This window comes from Polyodon spathula, chromosome 13, assembly GCF_017654505.1.
Source record: "Polyodon spathula isolate WHYD16114869_AA chromosome 13, ASM1765450v1, whole genome shotgun sequence".
NCBI lineage: Eukaryota > Metazoa > Chordata > Actinopteri > Acipenseriformes > Polyodontidae > Polyodon > Polyodon spathula.
In genome coordinates, this window is record NC_054546.1 from 4,526,285 (window position 1) to 4,548,784 (window position 22,500).

General features: G+C 34.9%; 1 protein-coding gene across 14 annotated transcripts in view; it reads left to right on the forward strand.

The window, feature by feature from the left end:
* The first annotated feature begins 3,789 nt into the window (after nucleotides 1-3,789).
* Nucleotides 3,790-22,500, forward strand: part of LOC121325767 (transcription factor COE3) — a 90,421-nt gene continuing 71,710 nt past the window's right edge. For 5 of the 14 annotated variants that reach the window (XM_041268762.1, XM_041268763.1, XM_041268765.1 and 2 more), the window contains exons 1-6: nucleotides 3,793-4,602; nucleotides 4,862-5,018; nucleotides 5,338-5,401; nucleotides 5,995-6,050; nucleotides 9,450-9,523; nucleotides 11,454-11,522. In XM_041268762.1, coding sequence (XP_041124696.1) covers nucleotides 4,469-4,602; nucleotides 4,862-5,018; nucleotides 5,338-5,401; nucleotides 5,995-6,050; nucleotides 9,450-9,523; nucleotides 11,454-11,522 — 554 coding nt within the window. In that variant the 5' untranslated portion in view covers nucleotides 3,793-4,468. Of the gene's footprint in view, nucleotides 4,603-4,861; nucleotides 5,019-5,337; nucleotides 5,402-5,994; nucleotides 6,051-9,449; nucleotides 9,524-11,453; nucleotides 11,523-22,500 lie in introns of all 14 variants that reach the window. The other 9 variants (XM_041268761.1, XM_041268756.1, XM_041268764.1 and 6 more) reach the window with 4 other exon arrangements.

Below are 22,500 nucleotides of genomic sequence, written 5' to 3' on the forward strand. Positions count from 1 at the left end.
AAATACAAATAAATCAATACATTTAGCATCCATTCGCTCTTTGCAATATTGTGCTCTTGATTTTTTCATATATTTTCGAGCAGTTTTGAAAAATGAAACAGTGCACCATTTTCATTGTGTTAAAACGACTTTCGCATTGAACTTGACCAGTGAAAGTACAATATCAGAACAAGAAAGTCGTGGTGTTATTTTAGAATTGCTTTTTTATATGATTACTCAACCGACTGAATTTTTGTAATCTTTAAAACGCATGGAATATTTGGTGAAATGTACAATACAAACAAAATAAACTCCTGTATCTTTAAGGTTTCTTCATGCTTTGGTATGATGTTTAGGAGGACAGCTGGGCAATGGCCATCTGACTGACTTTGCCTTGACATCTGGGAGCCCACTGGTGTGTGGCACGCGAATCGCTTGATGTCGCTATTTAAATGCAAATTTGTGGGGGATCATTGAAGCCTCACCCCGTAAATCTACACAAAAGGAACACTTCACATACAATAAGAAGGAGGGTCGTTACTTCGGGAGGTCTTGGCAACACCAAGCAAATCTTATTCAAACCCACACACCTTCTGCACGACTAACTTTTCTTTTGTTCAGCATTCACTATTAGCACACTTCTTAAAATTATATCTTACATCATCGACACAAGGACTAAACCCACAGCCTGCGCGATGATTTATAGAGTGCACAGCATCTAAGAGGAAGCAATACAAACTAGAATGTAATCATTAGAAATGTTGTGTGTATATTTGCATTATTTAAGTATGTGCAAAATTTACACCTTCTGCAGCAGCAACAAATGCACTGTTGATTCATGAGAAAAACAAACAAAAAACAAAACAAAAATAAAAACAACAACACATAAACAAACCTGTTTGGACAGAATTGTGTTTTTACTTGAGAAAACTTAATAACTACTTGAAAACATGGCCAGTATTCTGGTCTCATTTTTAACCAGCGTGATGCATGCTTGCATGGAGTTAATGATGCCAAAATAATCCCAATATGCAAAATGCTACAACACCAGCAACATGAAAAACACGGGATTTTATGTCAAATTGAATTCATTAATTTAAAATATACCTGTTTACAGTACCCAGTGAATTAACATTATAACTACATGTTTTTTCAGATTTAAAATTGAAATGCCAACGCATCGTTATTATATGTTGTCTCATTAAATGCACCTTTTATCATGCAGTTTAGCAGAGTCTAGGTGAAATAAATAAATAAATAAATAAATAAATAAAGTTGGTGAATAATAAAGACCGTATTGTCCACGCTTTGGGTGCAGTACCAGATGATCCTGGAAAATGAGCTGAAATACATTCAACCTCAGAGCCTGTTGTGAACAGCAGCTGATTCCCTATTTTTGGCCAGATGGCTTCTGAACACAGATTTGCATTCATTTTCGCCTAATATCTTCCAAAATAGTGGGGCAGCTGCATTTGTTGTCAAATAACGTTTAAAACTCCTTTTTAGGACAGGATCGTTACCTACGTAATGGGTTTGTGGAAGTTTTTTTTTTTTTTTTTCTCCCTATCCAGTCAACAGTATCAGCTTTAAAAGGATTTATTTTAAAACCTGCTAATTTGGTAATCAGATTTAAATCGCCTTGGCGCGTGTAATCTGTATTAAAGTAAATGACTCAAAGCAATATGCATTTTCTAACTTCCTATAATCTATATATATATATATATATATATATATACTATATATATATATATATATATATCTATAGATATATATATACACACACACACACACACACACACACACACACACACACACACACACACACACACACACACATTTTCCCTTTTTTAAAAGGGAAAAATATATATGACGTGACATATCGGATATGTCTAGAATTAATTACAGAAATAAAACTGTCATAAAAAAAAAAAAAAACATAATACTGTACTTCTAATGTATTTATTGCAGATTTAAATTAAACAAAACATTTAAACAATGGTTGCTTTTTAGTTAGTCTACACGACTTTCATCGTAGTTTTTATTATTATTATTATTATTATTATTATTATTATTATTATATTATTATTATTATTATTAGTCGCAGTACGTCTTGAAAAGCGTACGCCTGTCTCATAATATTCTAATTATCTGGTGAAAATTAGATTGAAAAAAATACGTTCACCATGCATATTAAACATTTATATTTCCGTGTACCCTATTTTCTTCCCTTTTTTCTGTAAAACTCAAAATTCTGAAGACAGTTGTATAAAGTGTGAGGATCGCTTCTGAAGACTAATCTTATTACCCTCAAATCGTCATAAAATAGGATTTTATTATACTTACGTATTTAATTAGACGACCGGGCAATGAAATGGATTTTGAGATCGGGCAAGAGCAACAGCTTTGATAATTCACTTATCATTGGCGATAGTCATTAACCCCGAACACCAGCAAAATAGATTGCTTTTGAAAACATCTCTCTTCTTTTCCTCGCCCCTCAGCGGAGGGTTGGGGTCCCCTGATAACACAAGTCGGACTTCGATTTTCACCGATTCCTTAAAATATTAACATACACACCATTCCAATTGACAAAAGACGGGACGTGCTAACATACAAGGGTGAAAAAAAACCTCGTCATTCAACGCTATGATTGTCCCCAAGTCTTTTTTTATTATTATCAAAGAAAGCCCGGGTCGGCTCCACAGGAAAGAAGGTAGGTTAGGACGACAGCCTTCGTGTATCCCCAGGGTCCACTTCTTTGGGTAACATGAAATAGTTTTAAATTAAATTAATTTAAATACCTACATTAAGATGTAATAAATAACATTTTACAGTTTTGCGCGTATGTCTCTGGGAAAGTCTTTAATTGACGGATATCCACACTGATTTCATTGGTTCTGCTAGCTCATCCGTTCTGATAAAAGGGTGATTTGAGTATTTAAGCAAGCCATAATAATAAAAAAAAAAAAAAACAACACCCCCCCCCCCCCCCCCCCCCCCCCCCCATGAAAGTTTACACACACGGATTTGTAAAAGCAGTTTTTGACAAACGTATGAATAACCTACAAAACAATAGGAAGAAATAGTAACGAAGAAAAAAAAGACACCTGTATGTGATATGATAAAATGCCAACTTGATGTCATTTGTTGTATATATATGGTACCGCGATAGTATTTAATATGTTTAATTGAAGATATGTCTTGCATTAAAATACAAATATGTCATTTTTTAAACAATATTATTGCTGTGCAATAACATTTATCTGTACATTTTTTTTAAAATTTTTAATTGTCACTTTATGACAAAAAGATAGAACTTGGGAATAAGTTATAAAAAAAAAAAAAAAAAAAAATCCAAACTAGTCAAAATACGTATGAACGTGTTGCCCCGTAGCAGATCTCAGAATCCCGTCCTAATTTGCAATGATTTTTCATTAGCGCGGCTATTGCTTTTTTTTTTTTTTAATCTACTTTATTTTATTTTATTTTTTTAATTCGACTTTTGTTGCGTTCAATTTCTTTATTGATTATTACTTTATCAAATTATTTATTTTCATATCGATTATTTACAACACCTAGATGTGTAAAGTGTTTACAGAAACATTTCAGATTCAATTTAGTTCCATAACTTTTTGGCAGACAGACATTTCACATTGGCTGTGTATTTTTTTTTTTCCTTGAGGATTTGTGTTGGTGAATAATAACTTCATTGGTTGTTGATTTGCAGAAAAAAAAAAAAAAAAAAAATCTCACCGCAATGTAAGAAAAAGTGCAGCGCGTGTTCTCAGGTTGCAACGATCAGTCAGTGCTGGGCAAGCTGTGGAGCGCTAGTGGGAAGGAATTGTCAGGCTTCCTTATTTGGTCAAAGCTCCGCCCACCGAACGTCAGATTCTGACTGCTGTTCCCGTGGGTTTAGAGTTTTGGCTCCCGGGAAAGGTTCCATTCCTAGGGGATAGAGGGCTGAGTTGTGTATCCTTCCATCCATTCTGCAAGACGCTAAAGGCCCCTCATGAACCTCTCCTGTGTCCGAGAACACCTCCATGGTAATCATTTTTTCGTTTATTTGTCTTTTGAAGCAGGAGCGCCTTGCCAGAAGTGGTCGATTCAGCAGTGTCCTGAAGATTTTTTGATGCTGTTGTAGGATGACACCACATTGAGAACACTAACAAAACACAAGAAACAACAATATTTCTCTCTTTTTTTAATATATATAAAGCCGATTTCCCGTTTGTTGCACTACTTCTCAAACGAAAGCATCGCGGTCTAACTAGCTGTTGAAGTACAGTACTCTGAGTAAATTGTTTATGTCGTGCCAAATCAGGACAGATTGAAGAAGGAAGCAAGACTTGAACTGGGCTTTTCTCCTGCTGATCGCAAGAGCAAAGTCATCTCTTATCTTCCAATCGCCAAGGAAAAAAAAAAAGAGAATCTGACATTTCCTTAATCCTAACCCCTTTGTAGGAGCTGGTTTTGCACGAAATTTGTTTTAATGTTTGGGATTCAGGAAAATATACCAAGAGGTGGGACGACGATGAAAGAGGAACCGCTGGGAAGTGGGATGAATCCAGTCCGATCATGGATGCACACTGCTGGGGTAGTGGATGCTAACACAGCCGCCCAAAGGTATGTATGCCAAATCATCAGATTTTTTAATGTATTTCTCATATCGACCCTAAATCCCCTCACTACTCTGTATCAATTACAATCTCCCCATGCTCTCTTCAGCTTTTTCCCTTTCATTACCTCATATTACTGTTATAGTGACAAATCAAGAAATCTCTTGTCTCCCAAAGTGCTTCCCCGTCTCCAATGTTTTCATCAGCTCCATCTATCTCTAGTGTCTTCTACAATTAACCGAGATGGTCTTGTTTTCTCCCCGCAGCGGTGTGGGTTTGGCTCGGGCACATTATGAAAAACAGCCGCCTTCCAACCTCAGAAAATCAAATTTTTTCCACTTCGTCCTGGCTCTCTATGACAGACAAGGACAACCAGTGGAGATTGAAAGGACAGCTTATGTGGACTTTGTGGAGAAGGATAAAGTAAGCGCTACTTTGGATTATTACTCAAAACGATTAGTTATATTTTTAACTTTTAAGATAAACACTGAATGCCATAACCGTACTCCAGAGGTGGCCAAACCACATGTAGTCGTAACATCATTCTGCTTCAGGAGAAAGACAAAAAAATAAATAAATAAAAATAACGTTGTGTATTTAGCATCATTTCCAAATACTGTCTGTGTGTGTGTCTGTGTTATTATATATTATATCGCATTGGAAGTAATCACTAATTGATCAGAGTAACATTAGGAAGTGTGATTCTGAATACCAACCAGTAATTACTGATAATTATTTACAGGAGCCAAACAATGAAAAAACTAACAATGGAATTCATTACAAACTCCAGTTATTATACAGCAATGGTAAGTGCAATGAAACTAAATACCTATACTAAATTCCTCACGATGTCAACTGTACTTAACACAATTACAGCTGTTTTAAAGAGCGCATTAAAAGGGAACATGTTTTTTTGGTGTGTGTGTGTGTGTGTGTATATATATATATATATATATATATATATATATATATATATATATATATATATATATATATATATATATATATGTTAAATGCTCTCCTTTGTTCCTTTGTTGCACATGCAATTAATTGCAATTATTAGAATGGAATGTTAAGAAAAAAATAGGAAAAAGATGTGTGTGTGTGTGTGTTTTATTTTATTTTATTTATTTATTTAATACTAATCACATTAAAATGCCTGTTCTATGGCATATTTTATGCGACCGAATACACAGTTGCAGTTAAAACAGAAGCAGTTGGCCATGTTAAAGTGCCTTGTTTAAATGCACGCATTTTAATTGGAAATGTATTGCTTGTGTTTTGCCGTAGAGTAAGCGATAGGGTAATATTATTTTCCCACGATCAATGCAATGGGTATTGTGCATGTTCATATGAAATAATACATTCACTGCTTGATATTCTTTGAACTTGTTTCCAGGTGTTAGAACAGAACAGGATCTTTTCGTACGACTAATCGATTCCATGACAAAGCAGGTGAGGAACTTTTCAAACTTTCATTTTGTTTGAAGCTTTATAAACAAACTTGCAACATTGGAAACGCACGCTTCTTTTCAGTTAAAAACAAAATGAAACATGTTGAAACTATCAAGCATTGTATACCAGCTGATATTTCTGAGCATCGGCTTATTACGTTTTTAATTGAAAAAAAAAAAAAAAAAAAAAGAGTTGCCCTATACATGTTTAATAGAAACGGATGCATTTTGTAACTGCTGTTGCGGATTTGTGGATTTATAGTCGGCTACATGTGATTGTGCAAAAATTATATTTTCGATTTTCTGTGCAAATATAATAGGCCTACATTCAACTAGAAATAAGTGCGCCTAATTTTGATAAAAATTTCTATATATTATATATATATATATATATATAATATATATATATACTATATATATATATATATATATATATATATATATATATATACAGATACTTTTCAAAGTTAGCTCCTATTGTGTTTTGAGTATCAACCGTCGACTTCTTTCCCCTCGTGTTAGGTCTGTACATTCACAATAGAACCCGTCTCCTTAATTGAAGCTGGAAATGCTCAGAGGTATGTAGTTACCCATCCATTTCGTGGAAGTCGGATTACGCAGGGTTTCTAGGGCATACCCCTTCAAATCTTTCTTGATAAAGACCCAAAGAACACATACGGTAGTATTTCATTGTAGCAATTTCATTTTAAACTTTATTTTGGCATTTCCAAAGAAAACTAACTGGTTCGGTGTGCCAATTAATGTTTTTTTTTTTCTCCGTAGCAGTTTATAATAATAATAATAATAATAATAATAATAATAAATAATAATAATAATAATAATAATAATAATTTGCAGGGAAGGCCTATAACAGCCCAAATACACTGAGAGAAGCTGTATAATAATATTGTTAGGGAAGATGGAGTCCTGTCAGACTATTGTGTTTTTGTAAACCGTTATCTTCTAATTCCTAAAAATCACACAACATGAAACTTTTGACACGTAGTTTATATTATTGTAGTCTCTACTTCATTTGTGGCCATGTAACAATATTTTTTTTCCACCGTCGTGTAAAAACTCTAAATGGTCACACAGTTAAATGATTTCGTGTTTAAAGATACGCAGGGTTGACAAGCATGCTAAAATCGTTCTGGCAAAGACCAAAGCTTTTTACCCTTAGTCATTATTTCAATAGCTTGCAGAAAGAAAAGCCCTTGCAGACTGTGGATCGCTCTTGCGTTGACAACGTGTTTTATTTCCTTTGTATACAGGAGCTAAATGTTTTCGGAAATCACTAAGAGGTATATATACATAGCCACTTTCGCTGAATAGAAAGGTTAAGTGGCTAGGTTTAAATGCTGTTATTATTATTATTATTATTATTATTATTATTATTATTATTATTATTATTATTATTATTACCGCTAGTGTTGCAGCTGAAATAATTCCGAAATTAAAAGCGTTTAATCTCTCACTTCATTGACGCAAAATAGCCCTATAAGTCATCAAAGAGTCAATGGCGCTGAACCGTCAGTTTATGGATTTCTGTATCTGCTACAAACACAAAGAAAAGAAAAGAAATAAATCACCTACCGACAGGAGGGTTCACAGGAGCGAAAACACGTTTCATAAGTTGTATTTAGTAACTTCCTCGCTCGAGTAGGATTTTAAAAAGCTGACTTTGAGCTACACGTATAAACAGTGCTAACAATTACACTAAGGGTGTAAAAAAATAGGAAATGTTCTATAGCATCTGTTATAACCATTATACAAATAAAAGGCTACAATAAAAGCATAAATTCATTCCAGTCATTGATGTGTGTCCTTTCGGTATGAGTGAATAAAATATTATTCAACCCTATAATGAAGAGAGCCTAATATTGTGTTTCTTTAGGTTACAGCTGCGTATTAGCGTTCAGTGTCGCCATCACTTTAGACTTTGTCTTTCTTGTTTATGTAGATCATGTTAGATGAGTAATTATAGGCTAGAATTTCCAATAGCTCAATCGTAGAGCAGGTCTGTTGATGCGCTCAGTTGAGTAGTAAAGCAACGCGCGCGTTCAGACTGTGTACAGTCAAGCACTGTGGAGTGTTCTACTACAGCAGAGAGAGAGAGAGAGAGAGAGAGAGAGAGAGAGAGAGAGAGAGAGAGAGAGAGAGAGAGAGAACGAACTGAAGGCAAACGCACCTACAGCTCTGCGCCATCTGTTTGAGCCAATGCTCACAAATTACTCAACCGTACACACAGACATCGCTTTTTTGCAGAGAAAAATCATTGTTAGCAGCTCAAAATAAACAACAGATTGCCCATTAGCAGGCCTCCCGCCCCCCATACCTCACCCCCCCCTCAAATATCTGCAAATTATAACCATATTGATGCGTACGGTTATGGGTACTATTGAAGCGCCCTTCTGCATCTAATGAAAAACTCCATTAGCTATTTAACAAGTGATCGTTTTATAACAATGTGCAGTGCTCCCACTGAAACGCCATCTTCACATAATACCATTTAAAACTATACATCTGACATCACACACATTCTCGTTTGCATGTTTGCTCACACTGTATTATTATTATTATTATTATTATTATTATTATTATTATTATTATTATTATTATTATTATTATTATTATTATTATTTCAGTTCTGTGTTTTCTTCTTCTTTTTTTCTTTCTTTTTTCCGCTTCATATTTTTCAATATATGTTTATCATTGATGATGACGTTTTTAACAGTGGGAGTAAACAACGGTTTCTTAAACAAAGGAGCGCCTAGAACATACCGGTAAACCTTTCTCTTAAACACTGTAGGAATGTTATATATTTAATGCTGGAATAATACGCTACCACAAAAATGGCATTGCTATGCTGGGATTTCAGTTTCCTGTACAAATATTTATAACACGGATATATAATAGTTCTGGGGCAACCTTATTTAACCCAAGGGCGGGATGCCCTTAATACAGTACACTGATTGAAGGGACTTTGTACTAATAATTATATTTAAATATGTATCATTTTTTGTTGTACTCTTTTATACAATGTTTTTCTGTTTGTTTATAACACTATGCGCCGTTCTAAATCAACCTATACGAAATGGCACACACACACACACACACACACACACACAAACAAAACAAAAGGAAAAACAAACAAAACAAAACAAAAAAAAAACAGTGTTACATATATAGAAATTAAAATCCCATTGGAGATATTTGCCACGCCATTGAAGTGAAATCAGTTGCGTATTCTCGTGTTATTTTTTGCGTCAATACGCGTTTTACGATCTAATCATGAAATGAAACTAATTAACACTGTGGTTTATACATGTTTTTATTTATTTGTTTATTTATTTTCTAATGAACAACCTAAATATTTCCTTTTTTATTTTAATTATTTTAGGCAATTATTTATGAAGGTCAAGACAAAAATCCTGAAATGTGCCGAGTTCTTCTTACACATGAAATTATGTGCAGGTAAGAAAAAAAAAAAAAAAAAAAAAAAAAAAAAAAAAGTTTGGTATGAATGTCATTGAGGGATTTATCAAGGAAAACACGATACTACACAGTTTGATTAATTTGAATATCCCGGAAATAATTAATCGTCACTAAAACAATTATTTAGTGTAAGCTTATCCCAGTTGGTGCCATATTCACTAAGAATTAAGACGAAACGAGAGCTATAGAGTTCTTACGCTATAGACCGTAGTGTATCTGTTCAGTAAATAACCCCAGCGAAGATTTTGCAATAGACCAAATTCCCATGCCTGGCGTTACTAATGAAAAGTAGACAAGTGATTCAACGTAGCCTATTATTTTTCATTTGAGATATTTACAACACGTTAGTTAGAATCATTTGCCAATATGTTTTGATTTAATAAATAGCTAGAATAAGCATACATTAATTCTCACCTTTAGTGGGGATATAATAAAATGCAAATGTGGTACTTAAATACAAAATGCATTATTTATCATGATATGAAATACAGAATGCTATCCACTAAGCTTTAAAGGAAGTAGCGTTATTGTTTCCCCTAATAGATGAAGAGGATAAACCCAACCAGCTGTTCACTGAAGCAGATTAATATGTTGCCCATGTGACTGCAATATATTCAAAAATGAAAACGGGCCATAGTGTATGCATCTGCCATTGATGCTATTGGAGTCAGAGATCATTCAGCATCATTTTACTACTCACTATTAAAGCACTAGCTTCCTCCTGATATATAATTTTCTGTTATTGATATAAAAAGGGGAACTCTTTTGTACTTATTACTGAGCTCATGTATGTGAGAATTGGATTTTGATACTGTCTGTTAACCTCTTCTCTGGAGCACTGATGCATTGTTCACATTGTTGTTAGATAGCATACACATTACTTGAGATCTGTGTCAGAAGAGCAATTTTCCACCTGTTTTCTCTGCCACGAGAGTTTCACCCCTGCATGGCAAATGCAAAAATGCATCATTGACTTTGTATGTGTGAGGAATATAGTTGCTTGTTGGAAGAGGGATAATAGGGAAGTGCTGTGTGGAATTGTAGGCTACAGTAACAGGCGTCATACTCTAAGGGGCATACTATTCCTTTCTATTGTGTTTATTGCCTAAATACCATTTTTTTACAGACATATTATTACAGCGCTAATATACAAAAGCTGACTTTTTCTCATAGCAGGTAATAAATATAAATTATAACCAATACAGTGGAATTTCTTTATTATCCACTTTTGCATGTACTGCAGTTAACATGGAAAGTGCACAGATGTGATTTAAGCTGCGAGCGGAAGACTGTAGACTTTCTTTAATCACTTTAGCTGCCAGCTTTAAAAGGCTTTATATACTTTGCCTACCATATGGTGTTAGTTTAGCTAATTTAGACATGTAACCATTATACAAGTATGTTTTTTTTTTTAATGCAAGATGCATAACATTTATGTTTCATTTCTGCTTTAATTAAAGTTTCAATAATGGACTTGAGGTGGGCTTAGAAAACAGATATCACTTTGTGTGAGATGGATGGAGTATTTTGAGCTTGTAATTAATAAATGCCCCACAGAAATATTGGTTGAAGGTGGCATCTTGCATCTTCTCCAGAAATAACAGCTTGACAATTAGAGGTAAACAAAAGCTGAAGCTGTGAAAAGTTATTCCCAAGCCTCCTGCCTCCACTTCTTCTCAGTTCACTGCAAAGACAAACACCAAAACATGTTGTTTTCCATCCTTTAGCATCACTGCAATACTTTCTGTTTACTTGGCACCCTCCAGTGGATACCATTCTTTAAAACCTTGAGTTACAAAAGGACAAGCTGATGTTTTTGAAAAACGTAATGTTTGTAAAAGTCTGCAAAGCACACTACATCACTGTAAATGTTTATGCATATGTGTATTGTATTTACTGTGCCTTGCAGCCGGTGTTGTGACAAGAAAAGTTGCGGCAACAGGAATGAAACCCCCTCAGACCCTGTCATCATTGACAGGTAGGCACCATGTATCTTCCTTTCTTATACTGCTTGGTACCTAGTGCCGCCATGTTCTGTAGGCTGTGTTCAGTTCATTTTGTGCATTGTCCCATTTGTTGTTCTCGTGCGTTATCATGCACAGGTGAGTTGACTTGGAAACCTGGTGGCATACTCTGTGGGGATTCAGTAATTGCTTGCGAGTTGTCAGGGGAAGCAGTTTCAGCTGCCACTACTCTTGCTCTGAGAAGCAGTTCATGCCTAGAGAGTTTTGGGCTTTAAGTGCAGAAATGTGCCACAAAATGATTCTTCTTAATTTGCTAACAAGTATTTTATTCCATTCTGCCCTATTTTTTTTTTTTATCCCCTTTGTTGTTATTTTCGTTAAAGGTTTGGCTTGTTCTCTAAGTTTTGCATCTGTTGTATATATCTGATCTACAATCAATTAGTTGCAAAACATGTCTCAAGTTTTCATAATTCCAGCTGTTATGATATGTTCAAACTTGACCAAGTCACAAGTAAACCAAAAGTTGTGGTAATTGAAGCTAATTATAGACACTGCTCTTTTTATCTTAGATAGGTTGGATCTGGTAATGCTGGAATTTCACAAACTCATAATTATTTCAGTGCTGCAAGAGTTTTGCTTCTTTCTTTATTCATATATAAATTTGATGTTTGGCTAATTGTCCTTGGAGAATGATTATGCTTTAAAATGAAGTCCCAGGAGAAGATTAAATTACGGTAGACACTGCAGCACATGACAGTCAGGAGTTATTTTGTTGAAGGGCCTGTTAGCAGCAGTTTTGTTAAAACAAGCCTGGCTTGCTCAATGCATTCAGAACCAAGCACCCACATGTAATAAATGCCTCTGAACAGTGCATGGATGACACCAGCTTTGTGAGCACAGGGGTTTAGATCGTTTTGAAGCACGCTTAGGATTTCTGCAGCTTTCATTATGGAGTTATCTTTTGATCATGAACTTTGCTGTCCAGTGACTGAAAAATTAAACCAGGAAAAGAGTTAAGCCGGGCAAAATATGCACCACCAGTGGAGAGCAATGCTAATGTTTGACTAGCTGGAATAACTGTTTGCTTAGTGTTTGGTATCTAACAGAGTGAACAGCTCTCTTATTAGTAATCATATAGCACTGACCAGTTGTTGCCATCACTCTGGGCGGAGCGGGGGAGGGGTGGGGGGTGTTACACCACAAAGAACATTGAGGGATTGATTCTATGAAAACCAATACAGAGATATCAGTCGTTTTTGCCTAGTTTAACATTTTTTAACATTCCATATGCATGTATGTATGTATGTATGTATATATATATATATATATATATATATATATATATATATATATATATAATCATTCTATGAAATTGTACAGATTCATGCTGCATTTTTGAAAATATTCTCCATCCTAGTTGAGCTGAGCTACAAATTAAAATGCTAAAAACCAACGCACTTTTCTTTAAGACCGTCGAATAAAAACCAACATATTTTTATTGCTATTATTAATCAGAAAACATTTTGTGAATGGTTTTGTCATGTCTATTTAAATAATGGACTTTTTGGTTCCATTTGTGCCTAGCATAAATACTTGAAATTAGTTAATTATTCATGAAAAATCTCCAACATGTTTCTCTATTTAAGTATGTGAGAGTTTTGGAAGGATTGTACTCATATTCTGTGAAGACGCAAGATGAGATAAGCATTAGTTTTTTAAATAAAACATGTGTTGTGTAAATACCTAGTATGTTTAGAATTTAAACACATGTTTTTTAATTATTTTATCTATCTTGTATTTTTATGTCTCTTAATAAATTTAAAATTATTTTTGTATTTATTATTATTATTTAAAAAATAAGAAACAAGATTGTGAGTAAACATTTTTATTTTCCTGGCTTAAGGAGTACATAGTTTCCCAATAAGCGCCTATCATATGGTTAGTTGGCAATAAAAATAATCATAAGGACCATGCTTCAGTAGTTTGTAGCCCACAAACACATTTAGCAGGCTACTAGCAGATAAGGCATATTTGTCCAGAGTATATGAACCAATAATTCAATCTTGAATTGAAATCTATGGCTACATATTTGTTCCAGCTCAAGCCAAGGCAACCTTCAAATCAAAGGGGTTGTCAGTCATAATGTAAAAGACTGACATTTTGAAATACAGTATATAAGCAATCTGTGCTATATATCCCACAATCTGTTACAGTATTTTATATCAGCTCTCCCTCAGTAATGCTATATCTGATAATATTATAAAGTGCATTTAAAATATTATATGCAGATGATACTTGAATCACTTTTGTGCTTTTGTATTAATTGTTTGGCTTTGTGTTTGGACAAAATAGATTTCAGTGTAGAATATCCCACTACAGTGCATTTCTAAAATAGCAATGGATATTGTATTGATATAAAGAGAACCTCAAATGAGAGAGAAAAAAGCCTGTGTCTTCTTTGTGGTTATGCTGAATAGGACGGGAGTATCATTTTCATAGCGGAGTGAACTGTTCTGTGAAAGCACAAAAGCAGATGTTCCTCATTAGGAACTCCCATTGTCTACATATCACAACTATGAGCAGATCATTTTATCCTATTGCACCCATAACATTCCAATGAATATAAACGATTACAAGATAGCCCCTACACTGTTAAAACAGTGGTGTAAAATTATTTTAAAAAAAATAGCATGTTTATTGCTGGGTATGGAAATTCCTGGTAAGGTACATCCTCTGACTTTTCCATTCCCTATGTGGGTAGAATGTATGGTCTCAGTGTCCAACTCTTGAAAACTGAAAAGACTGATTGCTGAGTCAGACAAGGGAGGTCTGATTACGTTACAATCAAAACATTTAACTGCAGCTTATTGTTGAGGGTGCTGGTGGTGGCGCTAGGGCATGTTAAACAGGCTTGCGATCCATTATCAATAGCATGCTCAGCAACATTTTCCCAGATGGTACGAGGGGCAGTCATACTGTTAGCTGGCATCTTGTTGGGCCGTAACTGGCATCCTCACGGATCTGGCATTTTCAACGGAGTTTAGGAGACTTATCATTCCAAATGTGTCCTATTTTCCTGTAATGAAGCCAGACATCTGTTTATCCAATTTTCTCTTGGAGTTTGTTATAGGTTTCAATTTTTGAAAAAAAAAAAAAAGTTTTCTCAGATTTAACAGCTGCTTCAGAATTTCAACCCTGAAGGATCTTTAAATATTTGCAAACTGACCTCAGACCTAATAGATTATTAATACTATTGACAGAAAAATACTGTTGTTTCATTCAGAGACACTTAGCCTCTTGCTGACATAACAAAAGGCCTAACATGTGATGTGCCAGGTTCAGCAATACATGGAGTGCAATTAATAATATTGGTATAGATTGATGTACACCTGTAGTTTACATCTTCAGAGTAATAATAGGCAAGTAGCTAAAGAATGATTGGGGTTTTCGTAGTGAGGGTGCTTCCTTTCACTTCCTGTCACAAAGGTCAAAGAAAACTGACCTATACTGGCAGACCAGTTGCTGAATAATTCATGTGATTGACTTTTTTTGTCAGTGCACACAGTTGTGCTTTGGGATATTTTATTCATTTGCCTCATTTAAAGAGCCTTTTGCACCTGTTCACATATTAACATCATGTAATTTGTGCCTAATGCTGATTTTACTTAACATTCATTATATTTTTATTAGGTATATTTCCAAACAATTATGTGTGATTATTACCAGAGCTTACAAACAGCCATCGGGTTATTCCCCAGACCTTTGCATCTTTTGTCAGGTTGTTTTCAGAAGCAGGAAGAATAAACATTTGACCAAAACCAGTGTTTTTGTTTCTTCTCCACAGCCAACCAGAAAACTTAAAGCGTTTTCCCTTATGGCTTTGCAAAAGCATGATTAAATCCGACTCTGTGGAAGCTGTACAAATGCCAGCATTTATAAGGTCATCGCTTTTGTTAAAAATGCTATGTAAATGAGGATCTGCAAAAAGGGACATTAAACAAAATTTAATTCATTGTCTCCTTTAACGTCATTTACATTTTGGCTAAGTCTCGGACTGTCAAGGAGGATTTTTGAAATAATTTTAATTACACATCAGCCTGGGATCCGGGGGGTTTCAATGAGGCAGCATTTGGATAACCTGCAAAACGGGGGTCTGTTTATTAACTTCTTAAATGACATGTTTTCACTGCATCTGCATAATGTAATTAAAGCAGCAGATTTAGTGTTAATTCTTCTTCTCACTTTTCCCTCAAGATGTTTGTAATCATTAAAGTATAGGGCACTCAGTCTCTCAGTTTTTCTTCAAGCTTGGGTTTTCACATTTTAAGGTGATAGTAAAATGATTTTTTTACACAAATAAGCTGTGAGCCTGCAGTGTAAATATTATTTATTTTTTGTCTTTTTTTTTTACCTTTCCCTGGAGATCTGGCATTGATTTCAAGGATGCAGTATATTTCAGATTAATGAGTGGGCCTAAAGGAAATACATCTAAGGCCAGGGTAAAACTACCAGAGATGTTTCCATACAAGTACACAGGTGTGAACATCTTTGTGTTATTTATGAGCAACTCACCAACCACTGTGCTACAAGAAAAAAAAAAAAAAAAAAAACAGCACTTATTCCATCTTCAAAATAATATACCACAGGAAAAAAATAGAAGAGGGCAGAAGTGACTCTATATTGCCAAGGAATACCAGCCATAATTCCATTTGAGTTTAAGCATTTTTCTAAATGCAAATGCGTTTTCTATTCAGTAATAATAATATTATGTCAGACTTGGCTTTAATCTTAAAAAATAAATTGTGTATATATATATATATATATATGTGTGTGTGTGTGTGTATCACACATATATATTGTGTGTGTGTGTGTGTGTATCTAACTATCTATCATATATAGATCTAGAAATCTACTGACAGACAGTCGGACAGATAGAGACGTTTGTGTACGTGTCATATATATATATATATATATATATAATTTATATATATATATATATATTATATATATATATATATAAAATATATATACATATACCACACACACACACACACACACACACACACACACTCATGTTTGTATTCCTATACTTGTGGGGACTTCTCATTGACTCTCATTATATTTTTATTTACTATTTCTAACTCCAGTCAGACAAAACTCCACACAGGGTGAAAGTCGACAACAAACTAAATATTTTGACACTTTAGTTTTTTTTTAAAGGCATATTTTGTTCTTAAAAAGGTGTTTTACAAAGTGGGGACGTCCCCACAATGTCGTTTTTTTCAGGAGTTACTATCTTTGTGGGGACATTTTCTCAAATTTTGTCCCCACATTGATAGTAATACCTGCCTACACACACACACACACACACCAGTAACCCCTCTCTCAATGGAGTGACAAAAAACCAAACAATAATAAGCAGACCAAATAAATGTTTTTTTTTTTTTTTTTTTTTCTCTTTTCACTGACATAATTAAATTAACCAACATAATTATGGCATGCTTACCACTCATTTTCAAATCAAAATGTAACCACTGAAGCAAGCCAGAGTAAATTGGTTGTTTAGGTATCGCCTTGTCTTGTTTGTTAGGTTAAATCTATATAACTATTTCGATTTGTTTATCTAACTTGCCTGTGTTTCAGTAAATCATTTCTTCTCTCCAGTTGCCTTGTTAGTAAGCTAATATTCACCATATTGCCCTAAGCATGTTAACCTACACTGTACTCTTGTATAAGGGAACATGGAGGTTTATGGTTTTTATGTTTTAGAGGAAATAGGAATGGGGGAGGGGAAATAAGCAGGGCTGTCAAAAACTATACTGAGCAAGGTACCCTGATAAAAACCATCCTCTGCTTCTGTTGCTTCCTTATCAGGTGAAAACGAGATACCAGTACAGCCTGTTATTTTGTTGGGATGCCTTTGATGAATTGCGTTAGGTTATGGAAAAAATCAGCCAATCTGAGATCTGGTATTCTAGCAGCTCACAGGAACAAAGTGATTGTTATCAGTAAATGGGAACTTTTTTTTTTCCTTAACAGTTCATATGAAGCAAAGAGGTTTATGAGAACTGTTCAAACAGGACCTAAACAATGATTCTTTTGTTTTAAAGGCTGTGAGTGTGATTTCAGCTTGTTGGGTTCACAGTCTGCTCAAATGCAGTTGTGTGGATTTGGTTTTCGAACTGTGAATAATTTATAAGGTACTGGATTCCAAGGGTAACGGGTGGCAGCAGGGGATTCACTGAAGGAGGTAAAAGTTCCCAGACGTACCTATCTAGATTTTCACCTCGGATACCAGGATGTGATTGACAGTTAGGGCTGCAGGAAGTGGAAACTGAAGGAGCTTAACCTGTATCTGGCAGACCTTACAGAGCTTACACTGGGAGGAAATTAAAACCACTCACCTCAATCAAACAGCCAGGATGCAAGCACTGCCTCTGAGTTTATCAGTTTGAATAGTTACCACAAGATATGCTTGGCTGATCTTTTTGAAAATGATATATTTGCGTACTAAAATGTATCAAAGCCATCATCAGTTGTACTAAGAAACTTTTACTTGTTAAATGAACAATTTTTGTTAAAATTTGATAATATATATATATATAATATAGATATATATACTAATATATATATATATATATATATATATATATATATATATATAATACAAGGGTATTTTAAAAGGGTGAATTCCACACAGACACTGGAATCCATAGCACACTGCATCACTTGACAGAAGTGGTAAAGATGGTGATGTATTTTCCCAGTAATTCACTGGGAAATGAGTTTAACATGTGTGGAAAGGAAGGGACTTACATTTGTGTTGTTGTAAGACATGTAGCATGGGCCCAGCTAACGGAAGAACCCGGCTCCAGCTTGTCTCTAGTGAGACGAAACATGGTTACACATCTGGTGAGAAAGAGCAGTTCATTTGCAGAGACAGCGCTCCCTGTTTCAACTGAAAGAAGCTAGTTTGACAGCAACAAAGCCATGGGGGCTGGAGTAGACAAAGAGCAATACTAGGGACAACAAATTCATGCAAAAATAAAAAAAAAACTCTGGCGTCACTGATAAATTAAAAAGGCAAGCTGGTCTTATCCTAAAACACCATTTAAGTAGGACTTTTTTTTTCTTAAATAGTAATCCAAGAAGTGGGTTTAACTAAAGCTCCCTCAGCACCCATAAAAGTCTCCTTAAAAAAAAAAAAAAAAAAAAAAAAAAATACATTTAAAAGCTAATCTAAAGGCTGACTGGAGTTATTGAGAAGCAAATCAGCCTGCTCTGGCTAGGTTCATCTGACTGTGACATATGTGCAGTAAAAGAACTTTATTTGATTGTCTGGACAAAAAAAGTGACCCCCTCCCCCTTTCCAGGACTGAATACACTGCTGGTGCTCTGTACATTCACCCTCAGTGTGCTTGCAGGACTTGTGACCACACAGAAGGCTTCATTTAGGCAAGCGACAAAAAAAACCAAAAAACAAAAAAACAGTTGGAGCAGGGTTATTAATGCACAATGGACAGACGCAGGTTCCTTTTCTTTTGAATAGCAACCAGTAAAATTGAATTGGTCTTGGTATTGTCTGGATTGTCAGGAATGCATTTTACCAATCCAAATTTGAATAGGATTTCCTCTGAACATTTGTGAAGTCCTTCTGTGGTGTACACACCACTGCTGAGTAGCAAAGTAGATTCACCCAGCACAAATGGCAGTATTAGCTTCTCATTGTGAGCAGCCACTATGCAAAGAGCTTTGCTGGAGCTCATGTCCATCTGGACATGGGGAAGGAAAGGCACAAGAAAAGAAACTCAAGCATTGAAACTGGGGAAAAAAGTGAAAGTCTGTATTTGCGTATTTAAAATCAAAATCACTCAGAATGATTTCCTTTTAGTTCCTCATAACTTGTAGTTGTGCCAGTTTTCAGAAATAATTTATTCTGATACAAAGAGACAGCATTTTTATACACACACAGTGGTTGAGCAAAAAAACAAAACAAAACAAAAAACCCTTTAATTATTGAATATAAAATCTGCACAGCATAGCCTGGCTTTTCAAAAAATGCAGCAGCGTAGCTTTAAATATTGAGTTAACTTTTTCACCAAGCCTGTAGAGTGTTTTTATTTCTCTAATTATTATTTTTGCTATTATTTTCTCTAAAGATGTGAAATGATAGCTTGGGATACGTTTGAGTTAATTTCATTTTAACAGGTTTCGCTAAAGTTTCAACATGAGATGTGCAAGACTACTACAGCATTAACTTTTCAAGTAAATTATACATGTTTTGAATATGGTTTTGTTTGTGTTGTTTTGGCTTTATAAAAAACAACTCTCTATCAAGTCCCTCTAATTGCCAAACAAAATGTTAAGTCATGTCTAACCATTCGTATCAGTAAAACATTGCATAAAAACATGCTGAGAGTTACATGCGGTATCTAATCTGAGAGAGTAATGCAATGGTTTTTATGGTTCAGTATGAATTGACACCCATAGCATTTGTTTCACATTAGAAAAGGTTTGTAAATCAGATCAATACGCTTGGATGCTGTAGTCCCTCAGCAGGATCTCTTATGTCATTTCTTCCTCGGTATTTGCTCATTGGAAATCCTGCCAATGAGTACTCCACTCCATCTATTTCCATTTTTCAAATGTAGCAATTTGTACTGTGACACCAGAAAGATTAGGTTAGGAAACAGTCTAGGGATTGGATTGGATATGGTGCTGGTCCCAGCAATTTGAGGTCACAGGACACTGATCTGGACAGTGGGCTGAAGCCATCAGTTACCGTTGAGAAATGCACTGGTCCTTGGCTGGATGAAGGCCCCAGGGGCAGAAAGGATGGATTTGGAGAAAGCCTACAAAAAAGAGCAGCAAACAAGCATCATTTATTAAAGTCGACAAGTTATTTCTAAATATAGCCAGTTTTAAGAGGTTATCATTTGGAAAAACAAAACAAAAACAAAACACATGTATCCTGTTTAAGGTACTGAAGTATTTTCAGAATTGTTGTTTCTTCAATCCATAGGTAGGTTTTTTTCATGCAGAAATTGAGCTAGTTTTATCAAAGTCTATACACCCTAAAATTTGCACTATTTTTGATAACTATGACTGTAAATGTTACAAAACTAATAACATGCAACTCAGAAGGTTAATGACTTTGCATAGGTTGTTTGTTATTAGTTTTATAAGATGCAAATGTGTTTTTGTGTAACTACCTTCATAAATCTATCCCTATGTATTGTGTGTAAAAGTCAATTTTAGTTGTAGGAATGGAATGATTTGCATGCTCCATTGTTTGCTAAGAAACTTCATAATAATAACTATTGTGCAAGCTTACACAATGACATTATCTGAGATATATATATATATATATATATATATATATATATATATATATATATATATATATATATATATATATATATAGCAAACTCAATGGTAAAAAATGCTGCATTTCTGGCTTCAACCATTCGTGAGGCCTGAAACACATTTACTAGCTTTAGGCTATTTGTCATTATAAGTGAACCGAGGCTCGTGTTTCCTAAGACCTCATTATAATTATTCCCAGCAATTATAGCATCCAGAACCCCATTCCAGTCCAAGACACATTTGTTCCCATTTATTAGACATTGGGCAGTAACTAATTTACATTGTTTTAAAGATGTGATGTGATGTTAATTTACTGTGTGTGCTTCAGGTCAGTCATGGTTGACCATTCTGTAGCAAGACAATTAGACATGTGTAGTATATAAAAGCATGTCAAAATATAAAGTGTTGTTGTAGAATCTAGTGGCTTCTGTTACTACATAATGCATTATCTTGTTTTTTAAGGAAGTCAATTACTTGAATTCTCTTTGAGCCAACAAGCGCATTTGAAACATACAATGGTTAATTATGAGTTCAAGTTAGTTGGTTATGCCTATTCCTGTGTTTTCCCAAAAGACAACTCTGGCACACATTTGTTACATATCTCCCTTTGCTGAGGCTATGCTCAAGACAGAGCACAGCAAAGTACAAAGCTGATGCTTGTGCCATGCAATATCAAATTAATGGAAACGCTCTCCACAGAGATTGTGTTTTCTTTATAGTTGTTTTCTTGCTGCAATAAGACTAGCTGGTCAAGTTGAGAAGGGGGGGGGGGGGGGGGGGGGGGCTTGTTTAGGCAAAAATAATGATCATAAATAGAGCTGTAGCAAGAAGTGTTACGGATATAGTGACAGTGCTTGCTATCAAGACCTGCAATTCCAAGGAAATATGAGTGTTCTGATCCAGGGAAGCAGTAATTATCTTTTTGTGAAGAATGTACAATGGTGCTAGGATGATGAATTGATCACAGATTGGAAGCATGGTTTAACTGTCATGTTACAGAGATAAGAGGTTGCTCAGGGATTGCTCATTCTTTCTGCTAGTTCACAGCCAGCCAGTTTATTAGCACAAATCCCAAATGTTTAGTAAACTCATTAGGTTCCATCTAATGCTAATTTATCATCATAGATAGAAACATAGCAGTTGTGGCCAGAGTACTAAAACCTCACGATTTATGGAGCTTTCTGATCAATCACCTTCATTCCAGTGACCATTTTTCATTAAATGCTTTAAGCCGCATCAAATGATCCAAAGGATTAAGCTACAGCAATCGTTCTAGATGCTCAGAAATGATTTTTTATGATGATGGTTATCTGAAAGGTTAAAACATGCAAACCATTGCTTCGTTGAGGTCCGGTGCTTGTTGGAGAGCTGAGTTTCAAGGACTTTCTTGCAAAATCAGATGACAGAAAAATGTATCAATATGGCACGAATGTCAAGCAGTTTATTAAGAACTTGTGGGATCATCTGTTTGGGGGAGGGTTAATGCCCAATTTTTTGTAACATTGTTGTACATATTCATCAGTGTTGCAGAATGGGATAATAACCTTTGTTTGATCTTAGGCAACAGCTGCAAAGATAATGATATTATTATGATATTTCTCAAGGTAAAATGTGAATCGCAGAAGA